General features: G+C 49.3%; 1 protein-coding gene across 1 annotated transcript in view; it reads left to right on the top strand.

Annotated features, from left to right (window-relative positions):
* Positions 1-14,385, top strand: part of PLB1 (phospholipase B1) — a 122,389-nt gene that overhangs the window by 44,234 nt on the left and 63,770 nt on the right. The window contains exons 15-19 of the mRNA XM_080814535.1: positions 2,464-2,535; positions 3,346-3,420; positions 5,479-5,542; positions 12,470-12,528; positions 14,284-14,357. Coding sequence (XP_080670661.1) covers positions 2,464-2,535; positions 3,346-3,420; positions 5,479-5,542; positions 12,470-12,528; positions 14,284-14,357 — 344 coding nt within the window. The remainder of the gene's footprint in view (positions 1-2,463; positions 2,536-3,345; positions 3,421-5,478; positions 5,543-12,469; positions 12,529-14,283; positions 14,358-14,385) is intronic.

Raw genomic sequence — 14,385 nt, 5'->3', positions numbered from 1 at the left:
GTCTCTCCTTGCTTCTTGTTTATGGGGCACAGATGCCAGGATAAGATATTGCTGAAGAATCTAAAATCTTCATGGAGGATGGCAGAGCCCATGCCTGAGCCAGACGGGGCACTCCATCTGGTAGCCCCTGGCCTTTTGTGTCCTTTGTCAAGTCATTGGAAGGGAGATGAGGGACAAAGAGCCCAGTACCTGTGGGCAGAAGGGCTGACAGCGAACATGAGTTTCCCAAATGGCAGAATAGCCAGTACAAGAGGAAATCTGTGTTCTCTCAAACCTACCTCCTCCTTCAAGTGTTCACGTATGTGTGTAACGACCATTTAAAGAGAACAAAAGGAACTTTAGGGGTGCCCGGGTGGCTCGGTTGGTTGAGTGGCTGACTCTCGATTTCAACTCGGGTCATGATCTCAGGGTTCTGGGATCAAGCCCTGCATTGGGCTCCAAGCTCAGTGGGGGTCTGCTTAAGGATCTCTCTCCCTCTCCCTTTCTCCCTGCCAGTGCATGCTCTCTCTCTCTCTCTCTAAAATAAATCTTTAATAAAAAGTAAAATAAAAAAGGAACTTAAAAAAAAGAAACAAAACCCTGGGACACCTGGATGGCTCAGGGGGTTAAAGCCTCTGTCTTCCGCTCGGATCATGGTCTCAGGGTCTTGGGATCGAGCCCCGCATCAGGATCTCTGCTCAGCATGGAGCCTGCTTCCTCCCTCTCTCTCTCTCTGCCTGCCTCTCTGCCTACTTGTGATCTCTGTCTGTCAAATAAATAAATAAAATCTTAAAAAAAAAAACCATGGGGCACCTGGGTGACTCAGTCAGTTAAATATCCGACTCTGTATTTTGGCTCAGGTCATGACCTCAGGGTCGTGGGATCAAGACCCGTGTCAGACTCTGTGCTCTTCAGAGTCTGCTAGAGACTCTCTCTCTCTCTTTCTCTCTACCCCTCCCCCTCCCTCTCTCCCCCTCTTTTTCTCCCTCTCTCTCTCTTCCCCTCTCTTTTTCAAAAAACAAGCCCTCTCTCCACTGTCCCCACTGAATTCTTTTTTTTTTTTTTAAGATTTATTTATTTATTTATTTGACAGACAGAGATCACAAGTAGGCAGAGAGGCAGGCAGAGAGAGGGAGAAGCAGGCTCCCTACTGAGCAGAGAGCCCGACGCGGGGCTCGATCCCAAGACCCTGAGACGATCCAAGCAGAAGGCAGAGGCTTTAACCCACTGAGCCACCCAGGTGCCCCCCCACTGAATTCTTAAAAAAAATTTTTTTTTGATGTAGTGTTCCATGATTCATTGTTCACATATAACACCCAGTGCTCCATGAAATACGTGCCCTCCTTAATACCCATCACCAGGGTCACCCATCCCCCCGCCCTCCTCCTCTCGAAAACCCTCAGTTTGTTTATCAGAGTCCATAGTCTCATGGTTTGTCTTCCCCTCTGATTCCCCCCCACACCTTCATTTTTCCCTTCCTTCTCCTCATGTCCTCCCATGCTATGCCTTAAGTTTCACATATAAGTGAAACCATATGATAATTGACTTTCTCTGTTTGGCTTATTTCACTCAGCATAATCTCCTCCAGTCCCATCCAAGCTGATGCAAACGTTGAGTATTCATCCTTTCTGATGGCCGAGTCATCTCCCCACTGAATCCGTCCGCGGCCTTCCTTTCCCTGTCTGCCTCTCAGTGCTTGAACCTGAGTGTATCACGTGCTGCGCCCCCTGCTGGCGCCCCAGGCACATCGGTCTGTGTTCCATGGGCTTCCGTAATCAAGCAGTTGCCTAGATCAGCCCTGAGCCCACCATCACTCATTCCAGAACCTCTAGACATTCAAGTTGTTTGGGAGTAGGGGGCCGTGCTGTGCCTCATGTCTGTGTCTCTGGGTCCCGTTTAAAGACATGAGACTTGAGGCAGAGCCCATAGGTGGCCTCACTCACAGCCACGAAAGCCGTCTTCAGGTAGCAGAGGCTTTCCTTCCCTACTGGACGTGGGGGTTCATGAACACAAAGGGAAGGGGAGCCCTGGGGAGAGGTTGCATGCCTTACACATAAGCCAATTTTTGGCCTTCCTTCCCCTGCCTGCTCTCCTCTCTGAGGGAAGTTCCATCAATGATGGTGTCCCCGTCCCAGCTCACAGTCTCTGGCATTCTGTGTCTCCTTCTGGAACATCAGGAGGGGTGGGCTAGGAATCACTGACTCCTCCCCTCCGGGCGCTTCAGCGGGAGCGTGCACTGGGATCTCCTGGAGGGCTTGTTAAAATGCACAGAGCCGAACTGTACCCCAAAGTTTCTGACTTCTGTAGGTCTGGGATGGGGCAGGAGATTTGCATTTCTAATGTGTCCCTAGGTGATGCCAGTGCTGCCTGCGGGGCCCAGGTCACGCTCAGAGAAGTGCTGGGCAAGTGAGCCTGTCAGTGCTACCCCAGGAGGCGGCCCCCTACGCAAGACTTCTCTGTTCTAAAGATCACCTCCTTTTCCAGATGAAGCCCGTGGGACAGAAAGATGAGCCATTCGGTGCGAGAGAGAGAAGGCCCGTGACCTGTCCCGCTCAGGTAGGTCAGAACTGGAGGGGGGGGGGTTGGGGGGCGGGGCGCGGAAATCCATGGTTGAGTTGCGGAGAGAGATGGGGTCACGAAGAAGTGGGCTTTTCTGTGACAAAGGGTCTTCCCCGACTGAGACATGAGCCCCATTAGAGTTTTGGCTTGGCTCTTCTAGGCTGGGCACAGCTTTGCGTACCAAACACAACTAAAGTTTACACCTGTGGGTCAGGGAGTCATGATGCCAGAGCTGAGGCCCACACCTGTGGAGGGCATAGGACCAAAACCACAGCTTATCCGGTCGCGAATGTGAGGATGGGTGTCTTAAATAACATGCCTAAAATGTAGCAGGTATAGAATGAATGCTACTAAATAAATGAGTGAGAAAAGAAAAAAAAACTGAGCACAAATCAGGAGAATTCCTTTTTATCATTTGATGCTAGTTAAGTGTTTGGCTTGCTTGCTGCATTAGTTTTTATTGCTAGGCTATAAGAGCTATATAATTCACCCATTTCCCTCTTTGCTTTGGCTGCCAGGAAGCTTACAATTAAGTTCTCTTTTTGTGGAAATACGTGTACTTTGGTAGCGTGAAACTTGGGTAGCAAGAGATGCTGACATTTGGAAACTGGAAACTTCAAAGTATTAATAAGCTCCTTCAGAGAACTAATGAGCGGAGAAGAAAAGCCAGAGAATGGTTTTGGCATCATTTCAAGGGGGGGTATGAAATTTCCAAATTGGCTAAAGGCATGGCTAGATGACACAGCGTGATGAAGGAACCAGACTAATTTCCAGGTCATGGTTATAATGTATCCCCTTCCTCTGCAGGAGAATCCCTATCTGTTCACCTACAAGAACAGCAACTACCTGCCCAGGCTGCCAAAATCTCAAGAGAAGCATGAGGTAGGCTGAGTTTTTTCTGTGACCGACAAACATGTAGCTGAATCAGGGGCGAGACCCCTTGCTGCGTCTTTGGAGCCTTTCCTGTGGTCCTCTAGGTTCTGAAACCCCGTGAACAGGCTGGAAAGGGTGAAGGGCCAAGCGTGTAGCCACTCCCCGCACTCGGTGGCTGAAGCTGGTCTGTGGGGTCCACAGGAAGCCCTCCCTGAGGCTTCAGGGAGGCCTTGGGGCGCTCGGCACCGCCTGCTTCCTGCCTCTCTATTCTGATCTGAAACAATTATCCTCAGGCCTTCCCCTACCCCCCAAATCTCTGACAGCAAGTCCTTTTAGACTCATCTGAGCCCTGAATCTGAGGAGAAAGTTACGAAAAAAGCGGAGAAGTGTGGTAAAGTCTGAAACCAGATGGCACGGAGACCCAAAGGCCTGCGAAGTTGGCGCACACCTGCGGGGGTCACCTCACACTTACTCCTCTCACGGGGTGCCTCTCTCAGGAGTCTCTCTGATATTTCCCGTCAAGATTCAATAGGGCAGCCCGCGTGCCTCTGAGGAGCCGGGAAACACTTGAAGGCTGACTCATTCTCAGAGGACTGGGGGCCAATATGTGCTGAGACCAGTTTAGTACTCGTGCCGTCCCCGTCTCCCTGTTGTGTAGAAGAGGGTGAGACCTACTCTAGGCGGCACAGGCAGAGCTGACCCACCACAGAGCCTGAGAGATGGAGTGAGAAAGATCCTTGATTTAGCAACATGTCCCACACTTTCTAACAAAAACCTCAGCCCTGAGGAAACATCCGGGAGGCAGCGTGGTACCGCGAGGTGAGAGGACCGGCTGTGGGTTCAAATCCAGACTCTTCTACTTACTGGCTGTGTGTCATTGGGCAAGGCACTTACCATCTCTGTGCCTTGGTGTTTTTTAAATCCGTGAAATGATAGTCGCAGCCCGATCTCATAGAGTTGTTAATCAATTATAATACGTTAGTAAGTATAAAGCCCATCTGCTAGTATCTGGTAAGCCCTGAGTTCTATATAAGTGTTGCTATTATCGTCATCTGATAAGGGGGAGCAACACATTCTCTCAGGATACATTTATTGAATACCTTCTGTGTACCCCTAGAATGCGGGGCCTCAGAGCAGGTGCCCAGTCACTAGTTGTCAAATGATAAAATGGGCGGGTGGATGGGGGAATAGCAGGTATAAGAGAGAAAACCACGAATAAAATACATCACACGTCGCAAGGAACTCAGCCCAGTGGAACCAACCAGCAATTGTAGCATGGTGGAGTGAGTCCTATAATTAAAGTTTCCATGGGTATTCTGGAACACAGAGGAAGCAACCAACCAGAGAGGGTTGGCAAGGCTTCCCAAAGAGTACAAATGATTCCAGCCTTGAGGGATGACCGAGGGTGGTGACCAGGTGGATGGCAGTGTGGGAGCCCAGAGGGAGGGAAAGGTAAGGGGGGGGAGGGAGGTAGACTTGGGCAGAGGCACGGAGAGCATGAGAACTGAACCAAGAGATGATGGTTTAGAATGTCAAGTCCTCTTGGGATGTGCTAAGGAGGACGGACTTCATGCTGATGTCAGTGCAACAGAAATGTAGTTTTTTCAACCAACACATATTCTTCGAGCATCTACTCTACCCTGTTTGGGGCTGTAAGGATACAGTACATGAAACAGACAAAAATCCCTGCTCTCACTGAGAATGTGGGCAGGGGGGTGACAGAGTTTTGTTATGTTGGGAGAGAGAGAGCAGCCATCTGTCTGGGCTCAGGGGCTGGGGAGGACGCCCACGGGACCAAAGGCTGCGGGTCCTGCAGTATTCCGGGAAGAAGTCACACAGGCCTGGGCACAGGCCTGGGTGGAGGGACTAGAGGAGAGGGGACAGGTTGGGGAGCATTTAGGAAAGGGTGTCAGGGGCACTCGGAGAGGCGTGTTGAAGGAGAGGGAGGATCTTAGGCCGTACCTAGGCTTCTCCGTGGACTAGTGTTTTCCAAATAAAGGCCTTGCTTCTCATCTGGTTTTCTATGTCGCAAGATCCATTTCTCCTTCTCTGTGCATCTCACTGCAGGTGAGAGACGGGATGGAAATCACCTGCCCAGACAAGGACCCCTCCAACACAATTCCCACCTCAGGTACGTGGCTCCAGTCAAGTGGTTTTTAACCTCCGTGGAGGCCTGAAATCATTGACGGAAGGACAACCTTAACTGGGGCTGAGGCTCGCCTGAGAGGTTTTCCCCAAGGGCAGTAGAGAGAGCTCTGGCAGTACATTTGTAAGTTCAAGCTTGTGTTTGATTCCTCTTTAACTAAAAGAAGAGAACACCATTATCAGAAAGCCTTTATTAAGCATTAACTGGGGGCTAGGTCTTACTCTGCAGAGAGCCCAGTGTGAGCTGGGTGAGCTGCTATCATTGTCCCGGCCTTTAAGCCTCGATGAAGTGAATCTGTTCTCCAAAGAGCAAAACTATCATTAAACGGGAAGCAAAAATAACCAATCCACCCTGCGTGTCAGAGCCGTATGCAGGATGCACTCAAACATTGCACAGAACAGGAAAGCACGCCGTCTTATAAACATGCTGTTCTCATTGCTTCTGGGCCCGGAAAATGAGACTCATGGAATGTTCCAGGCAGACACCCTCCCCAAAAGGAGCTGTTTTAGAGCTAACTATTTCTCTCCAGGTGAGGCAGCCTGAGAGTGATGGCTGTGTGCACGTGACCATGGTGGTCATGGGGATGTGAGGGGAGGCTGTGTGTTGGCCTGTAGGACTCAAAACATCAGCCCGGGAACGTTCCCGCAACAGTGCAATAGGTTCCTGTGCTTGCTTGGTCCCAGAAGGTGACTCATCTGTTCACTGACTTGTTCACGTGTTCATTCATTTATTTGATGATTATTGAATGCCTCCTAGCTGCCTTCCAAGATAGGAAATCAGATTTGGGGATGTCACTGTGCCTAGCAGGATTCTTTCAGGGACATAGATCTTTGTAGTCTGTTCCCTTTTGCTGAGCACTAGAACAATGAGCTGTCAGCCTGCCCCTTCCTGGGTGTCTGAGCTCTCCACGCACAAGTTAAGTCATAGGACTAGCAAGCTAGTTCAAAATGCTTGTACCAAATCTTCAGTGTATAGCCAGCTCTTGTTCTAAGTTGCAGAGGTTGGAATAGGTGAGAAGGTGCTCGTGCACACATCCATTTAGTCTTTAGAATTTCCCCTCCTTCTTACCTGGTGACGACTCTTCCCTATTGGCTAGTTTGCTAGCAGAACTTTAGCAGCAGAGACAAATTATTAGCTTCCAACATAGACCATCCCACAGCAAAACCCCAAAGACGTACGTATATATGTACGTAGGGACGTAGGCAGGGATAGGAAGGCAGAATTTGAATGTTGCAATCACTATAGTCTTTATAGAGAAATGATCTCCATCTCCTTTTTAATCTTATCATTCTGAAAGGATGAGCTATAAAGCATTTTGCAATCTGCCTAGATTATGTTCCTGTCATGTCGATGATAACCAACCCATCCCGTAGAACATATCTCAACATCAAAACCCAAATAAAAATGTGAACCTCTTCTTTATTCCCTGACCCCGGAGATTATTGTGTTCATTGGCACTTGAAGATATAAGCACAAGAAATCTTAAGACCTTGAGAGTGAAGATATTCTGGTGATAGGGACCATCTGAATAAGCAGATGGATAGATTTCGGTCTCCTTGACCTAAGCAAGTGGGCATGGAACCAAAACGCTGGCTCGCTCCAGCTGGGGAGCGGCCCTCCTGAATGAGAGCAGGGCCTGCCCTTCTGAGTCCTGCCTGAAAGCTGTCATTTAAGAAAATGGCCGCAGCTAACTGAACAATAATGAAAAACACGTTTCATCACTGCACGTGATCTCTGATTAGACATTTTAGCCATCCTTGGGATTGCTGGGGTAGTTAAAAAGACTTCGCATGGGGCCACATCATTAGTTTTCCTTGATAATTGTCATATTTCTGGTAAGATCGTTCACTGCCCTGGAGATCATGTTCGCAATCTCTAATTGAGATGGTAGCCTCTGGTGCGTACTTACGAGACCAGGCCATCTCATCTTTACACCTCCAATGACTCAGCACATATGGGAGCCCAGCAGATGTTCACGGAATTAATCTAAATGAGTATTTTTAATTCAGCAAATCTACAGTTCTGAGTTGAAAAAGATCTTTCCAACCGACCAGATCTAAGTGCCTTCCATTAAGGCAGTTTTTCACTAAGATTCTATATAAAATAACCGTTGTGTTTCAGAGTTCTTTTCAAAAGCCTCCCTTGTCACCTCCTTCCCTAGTGTTTCTCTCCAACCACCCACAGATACCCCGAGCTAACCAAAAGTGATGTCTCAACATTGGGGACTGCCTTCATCAACAGGCCACAGTCCCAGCAACCTGGGGGGCCTTACTCATTCCCTGTGGGACCGACAGGGGATGAACCCCTTACACCAATCAATGAGGCTTTGGGATGAGATATATAAAGTTGATGTAATTTTTTATGAACAGTTGGTATTCGGCAGCTAGAGGAATCAATAAAAGCCATCCATTTTTCCTCCCAGTCGGTGCATATGTGCATTTTGTGGAGGTCTAGCTCCTGTGGGCTTTCTAACTTTGTACATCCTTGCGTCATTTGATTTTTTAAAAATGATTTTATTTATTTATTTGACAGACAGAGATCACAAGTAGGCACAGAGGCAGTCAGAGAGAGAGGAAGGGAAACAGGCACCCTGCTGAGCAGAGAGCCTGATGCCCAGGACCCTGGGATCATGACCTGAGCCGAAGGCAGAGGCTTTAACCCACTGAGCCACCCAGGCACCCCTTGCCTCATTTGCTATTACCCCATGGCCTGCCCCTAGCGTAGTTGGGATGACAAAGAAAAACATGTTGCGCCTTGCAGCTGACCTGAGGCTTTCCCAGGGAGAAAAAGACTAGCCTTTTGCAAACAAAAGAGTTGCAATCAGGAGCCTGGAGGACAGTGGCTCTTGGCTCACTGCTGAAGTTGGCCATCTTGAAGTCAAGGGGCTAATTCCACGCAGAGGGAAAACTTCATAGGATTTGAAAATAGAGATCCACAAATAGAGATGCCACTGTCACCAACAGTACAAAGTCAGAACAGTTCATTTACATTCATTGAAGACATCGATTCCTTTCTAAGTCCTTGACGTCATTCATTGTACCCATTTGACTAAAACCAGCGATTCAAAAGCTGGTAGGAAAAATGCCCAAGTTACAGCACCGGCTGAGCGCTAAGGGTTTTGCTTTGCTGTGAGCCGACCGTGTAACACGCAGCGTAGGCCCTGGAAATGTTTCTCTCATCACCACCTGCTCATGGGTCTTGGGGCTTAACCTGGGACTAGGAAGGAAGAAACGACGCCCCGCAGGGATCAAGAGCTGCTTGCCCCCCAGCGGGACCCGTCGGCTGAGCAAATCCAAAATCAGCCGAAGACACTTGGATGAATAAGTATTTCCTCTCCCTGTAGTCTCCATCATTTAAAGCTTCGAAGCTGCAAAGTCTCTGACACAGAGCCACTAATTAAGCTTGTAACTCAACTGAGCGCATTTCTTGAGCTCCTGTGTGCGATGCGCGTATTTCTTCAGATAAGTCCACAGTGAAGCACTTCCAAGGCAGAAGCAAGGTTCTAATCTTGTGCCAGCAGTTTACCACCATTGCAGGAGTCTTCATGTAGGTCCCTAATATCAGAGACCTATGGGTTAGGCAGCCCGTAGCTAAAAATTAGGAGAAGGCTGGTTTTTCAGATGATGGCCCAGGTGCTTTAAACTGTTGGGTTGTCCAAGACAAAACTCCAAAGTGTCCGGTCTTTTCCCCATTCTATCGTCTGCCATTTCCTCGCTATGCAGGACATTCCATCATAGCTTGGATGGCCTTCTGATAAGAGGCCCCTTCTGTAGAAATCTTGATGAGTTATTGATGTTTTTATCAGCTCCTTTCAGGGTGGTGGACAGTTTGTACCAGATAACGTTTAGCTGATCAGACCATATAAATTTAATCTTATCTCTAAGTAGTTCTTGGTCCAAGGAGAGCAATTGCTAAAGCACTTTTCTGGGTTTGCAGGCTGTGTCTTTGTCATACATGATGATACTAGCAAAGCTCAAATCAAGGTCTACAGGATAGTAAACAAATGAAACATGTGGGGCTCTGTCTTAATAATATCCCAGATAAGTCAGACTCCTCCCATGTAGGCTTGGCTCATTTGGTTTATTATCTCTCAAAGGAAATCCTTCACGACCAACAGGAGGACCCCCCCCCCACCCCCATCAATTGATCTACACATACACACACACACATAGAGGTGGACACACATGCATGCATGTGTGTGTGTATGTTTCCTTTGTCTGCTACAAATTTAGGTGATGGGATGACCGGTTTCAGCTGCCTCTCTAGCAAACCGTAATGTGCTTTTGAAGCAAATCTGTCCATCTCCTCCGCATTTTACCAGCTTCAAAGAGTTCCCCGAGCCTTTGCCCACTAACAAGTGCTCACAGTATTCACTGTGTATGTCACACGTTATGGCAACAAGAACAGAGTGATTGACTGTCATCATCAGAAACTAAAATAAGCCCTCCGGGGTTGAGGGAAGGAGGTCTTATTTTCTGTTTTGTTGCCTTTTTTACCCATAGCCCAATTTCTCTGAGAAGAGGTCATTTTCAAGTTCTCAGGCTCAACCCCGTGGATGTGCGCTAATGTGTGCAGCTGGCTTTGTGATTTGATATTGTTCTTCTAACCACATATCCTTAGCCCACCCCCTCCCACGACCTACTAAAGCAGAACTCTGGGGGTAAGAAGACCATCTGTGTTTGAACAACCTCTCCAGATGATTCTGATGCATGCCCAAATTTGAGACCACTGCTCTATATATTTTGCACACACACATTCACAATTACATGTGTGTCAGTTTGCATGCTGTCATAGGAAGAGGCAGGGACGTTTACTTTTCCAGTGAGCGTATCCTCCATGGGAGCAACAGCTCCCCATCCACAGACGGTATAGAAGTCAGGTAGAAAAGATGTCTCTCGGGAAGGAGATAAGACTTGGAGATCCCTTTGAACATTGTTTCCACTGACTGTTAATACAGCTTCTGGTGCAGATAGAATTCTACAACCATGATCTGGATATTGATGGGTGAAGCGGGCTCTGTGTAGTCCCGTGGGTCAAAAGCAGTGGGTCAAAAGCATCTGGTGCTCTGTGTCAAAAGCATCAGGCTCTAAGCATTGGATGCCTTACAGAGAGTGTAGGAATTTAAGGTATGGCCCTCAACATGCATTTGGGTTCATGTTCATCTGTGTATTAGGTCAAGGGGTAGATAGATACAGTACAAGAGTATATATGCAAGTAATTATACATGCAGCCATAGTCCTGTTACTGGGCCTTTAGCTGGGCATAAAAGGCCCGTGGCCCTAACCTACCTTTCCAATGTTATCTTGTGCTAGGCTCCTTTACAGACCCTCCACTTAAGCCAAACTGTACGACTGTCTGTTCCTTACAGACATCTCTCACTTTACCATACCACAGGCACTCCTGATGCTTCTCCCTCCAATCCCCAACCTCCCTCTCCCCCATCCTTATCTCGTCACGTCATGAGTTCAAACACCACCTTCTCCATGAAGCCTGTTCTGAAACACCCCCGACCTACACCCCCCGCCACGAGGGTAAATCATTCTTGCAAGTCCAGAACTTCATGTCACTCTCTGTCTCCCACAGGGTTTGTCAGCTTATAGATAACTATAACTGGACGGTTCTTACGTCTTCCTTGGCCTGTGAGTTCCTGGAGGGCTCTCCCCATTTCTGATCCCTCTGTCGTCTCCAGAGAACCCGGCCACTGAGCAGTGGTCAGCATGTTTGTCAGATGAGTAAATGGCCTCTGGGCTACATTACAGTACGTGCTCAAACTCCAAAGATGAACAAAATAGAGTCGGGCTGCCGAAAACCGTTTGGTGGTTCCTCACGAAGCTAAGCCCAGGCTTATTCTTAGGATCACCAATTCCACTCCTCGGTATATACCCTAAATAATTGGAGACAGGCATTTATAAATAAATGTTCGCATTTGCTTACAATGTGAATGTTCATAACAACAACTACCACAAGACCCAAAAGATGGGAATGACCCAAATGTCCATCAGCAGGTGAATGTATAAACAAAATGTGGTTATATCCGTACAATAGAATATTATTCAGCCAAAAAAAGGAATGAAATCCTGGCACGTGCTGTAACACAGACGGACCTCAGAATCATTATAGAAAGGGGAAGAAGCCAGGACGAGAGGGGTCAGATGGTGTGTAATTCCATTTATATGAAATACTGAGAATAGGAAAATCCACAGAGCACCAATTCGTGGTTCTTGGGGGCGTGGGGAGTGAGGGCTTAATAAGTACAGGTCTCCTTTGGGGTGAAATGAAAGTGTTTTGGAGCCAGACGGAGATCATGGTCGTATACCCTTTGCAGGTGGGCTAACTGCCCCTGAATCGTTGATTTTAAAATGGTTAATTTTATCTTTATATGAACTTCACCTTGATTTTTTGAAAAAAATCAGTCACTGGTAAAAAGCATGTTCCTTTTCACTTTAGAAAAACCGAGCTGATTTTGTTCATCAATATATGGATGATATAAAATTTGATCCCAATTATCAGTAGATCCTAGAATAGATGAAGGGTTGGTTGCGGCTCTGCCACAATTCCTGCCTCATCCTCAGACCGCGCAGCCACGGGCGGCTTCAGGCCCCAGCGGGATCTGCTCACCTGGTGGCATCAGCTCTCGCCAAAGGCCCTGGACACCACGCCCCGACCCCCGCCCCCAGCCCAAAGATGGGTCCGCCGTCCAGCTCTGGAGCCTCCGCGGGCGTCCTCAGGCGGAGAGGGCAGGCGGACCCTGCGGCTGCTACCGTGGAGTCTTATGACAAGGATGGGCTCTTAGAATCTCTGTCTAAGCTGAGTTGCTATTACAGTTGGACTTTCTCTCAGTCTTCCTGGTAGGTCTTCATTCATTTTCATTCATTCATTTTCTCTCTGCCATTCACGGGTGTGTGTTCTCAGTTCACAGGCTGAAGCCGGCTGACATCAAGGTCATTGGCGCCCTGGGTGACTCTCTCACGGTGAGTTACCCCCACTGTGGAAGACGGTCTTGACTCCTAGGAGACCCCGGAGAGAGGAACTCTCCACTGCGGCCGTCTCCAGCCCCTCTCCAGCCCACCTGCCCTGGACCCAGCATTCCTCGCCGGTCACGCCGGTCACGTTCCCCCATGTCCAGCCTAACCTCGTATTCCTCCCCCAACGCTGGAATGAAGGAGCGAGCAGGAAGTGGGGGACCTCAGAGGGAGCAGCTGGGACAGATCTCACAGCCTGGCAGGGGTGGGCAGATCGGACTAGGTCTCCCCTGTGGTGCGAGGCTCCTTCAAAGCCCTGGCACTTGTCATGGAGGAAGTTAAAGGAGGGAGAAGAGAGGAGGAGACAGGAGCGGGTGCTGGTGGGGCAGGGGAGGGAGGAGTGGAAGAGAGGGAGGTACGGAAAATGGTCCCCGCCTACTCCTGCAGCCACTCCAAGGGGACCCTTCAGGCCTGCAAAGTGCTATCCAGGAAAAGCAAAATCAGGCCCTAGAGAGACTGGGTGGAGGGTCCCAGAGGCTCCCAGAGGCTCCCAGACACGCGCTTCTGCTCAGTAGTGACTCATTACAGACGTTTCCAGCCGCTGCTCTCTGGGTCAGTAGAGTTCAGGGCCTCCAGCGGAATCTTCCCGAAAGGCCAGCAGGCACTGTTCAGATCTGTGGCCGCCCAGGCTTTGACCTGTCTCATTTCATCTCACCCACACAATCCTGTGAAATGCGACTCTCCTTAAACTTAACCCATAAGGGAGGTAAAGCCGGGCAGGTGAACCGAGTGCCCACAGCCGCATAGCTCCCAGATGCTGGACTCGCACCAGCCCGACTCCAAGTCCGGAATCCGCTCCCTGTACTGCGGCTGTGTCCCCCACGACCCCTCGGCAACGCTTCACCCCAACCCCCCTGCTGCTCGTAACTTTCTGGAAGGACAGGCAGGCTGCTCCTTAGCATGGCTTATCCCAACCACTTCCTGCTGGGCGTGGCCTGGTATTGCTACCCTCCAACCCCTGGTCCCCTCCAAGTTCTCTCAGGATAAGGACTCATCAAGAATCCAGCACAGTTCTTTGGGACTTCCTGGGAGGCACCATTTGGAGGGTAACGTACATGGCACGTGGCCGAGGAATGGGGCCCCAGAGAGCAGAAGTACCCCCATGTGGTGGGGGAGGTCCTCTCATGGAGGCCAGCCTCTCCCCGTGCTGTCCGAGGGACGAGTCTTCAGCATGACCTTTGCCATGGCCCTGCTTAGAAGTAACACGCTTTAGGCCAGGGACACGCACCTGCAGAGTGTGTCCAGGTTGAGGTTTCAAAAGACCAGGCTCTCTCTTCAACTGAGCGGTAGGGACATGGCATTTTATTTTCTTCTATTTTTTAAATTGTGTGTACATGAGCTATATTGATGTAAAAGGACTGTGATGGGCTTTTGTTTCATAACTTTGAAGAATGAGGCAAATGGGACCCTGAAATGTGTCCTTTGGAAAAACAGACACCGTTGTCTAATTTCCAGAGCAGTTCTGCTAGCCTGGAGTCGCCTGATCTGGGTCTGGGCAGGGTTTCTTAGGGTGCGGCCACTCTGTGGACGGCGCCAGGATTCCCAGCGGGAATCGCTCACTTGTGTGAGGCAGGAGGCACATGAGGACTGGAGCCTGTCTCGACTCTGGATTCTAGGGGGTGCCCAGGCGTTCCCAGCCAGACCCAGAATGGGGAGTTTCTGGCCAGAAGGCAAGGAAACTCACCCTTCGATGTTCCCTGTCAGGCAGGTAATGGGGCCGGATCCAAGCCTGGGGACATCTTAGATGTCTTGACTCAGTACCGAGGCCTGTCCTGGAGGTGAGTAAGAATGTGAGAAGACCCTGAA

This window comes from Martes martes (genome assembly GCF_963455335.1).
Source record: "Martes martes genome assembly, chromosome: 9".
Lineage (NCBI taxonomy): Eukaryota > Metazoa > Chordata > Mammalia > Carnivora > Mustelidae > Martes > Martes martes.
Note: the sequence above shows the minus strand (reverse complement) of the source record. Positions and strands in the feature narration are given on the sequence as shown.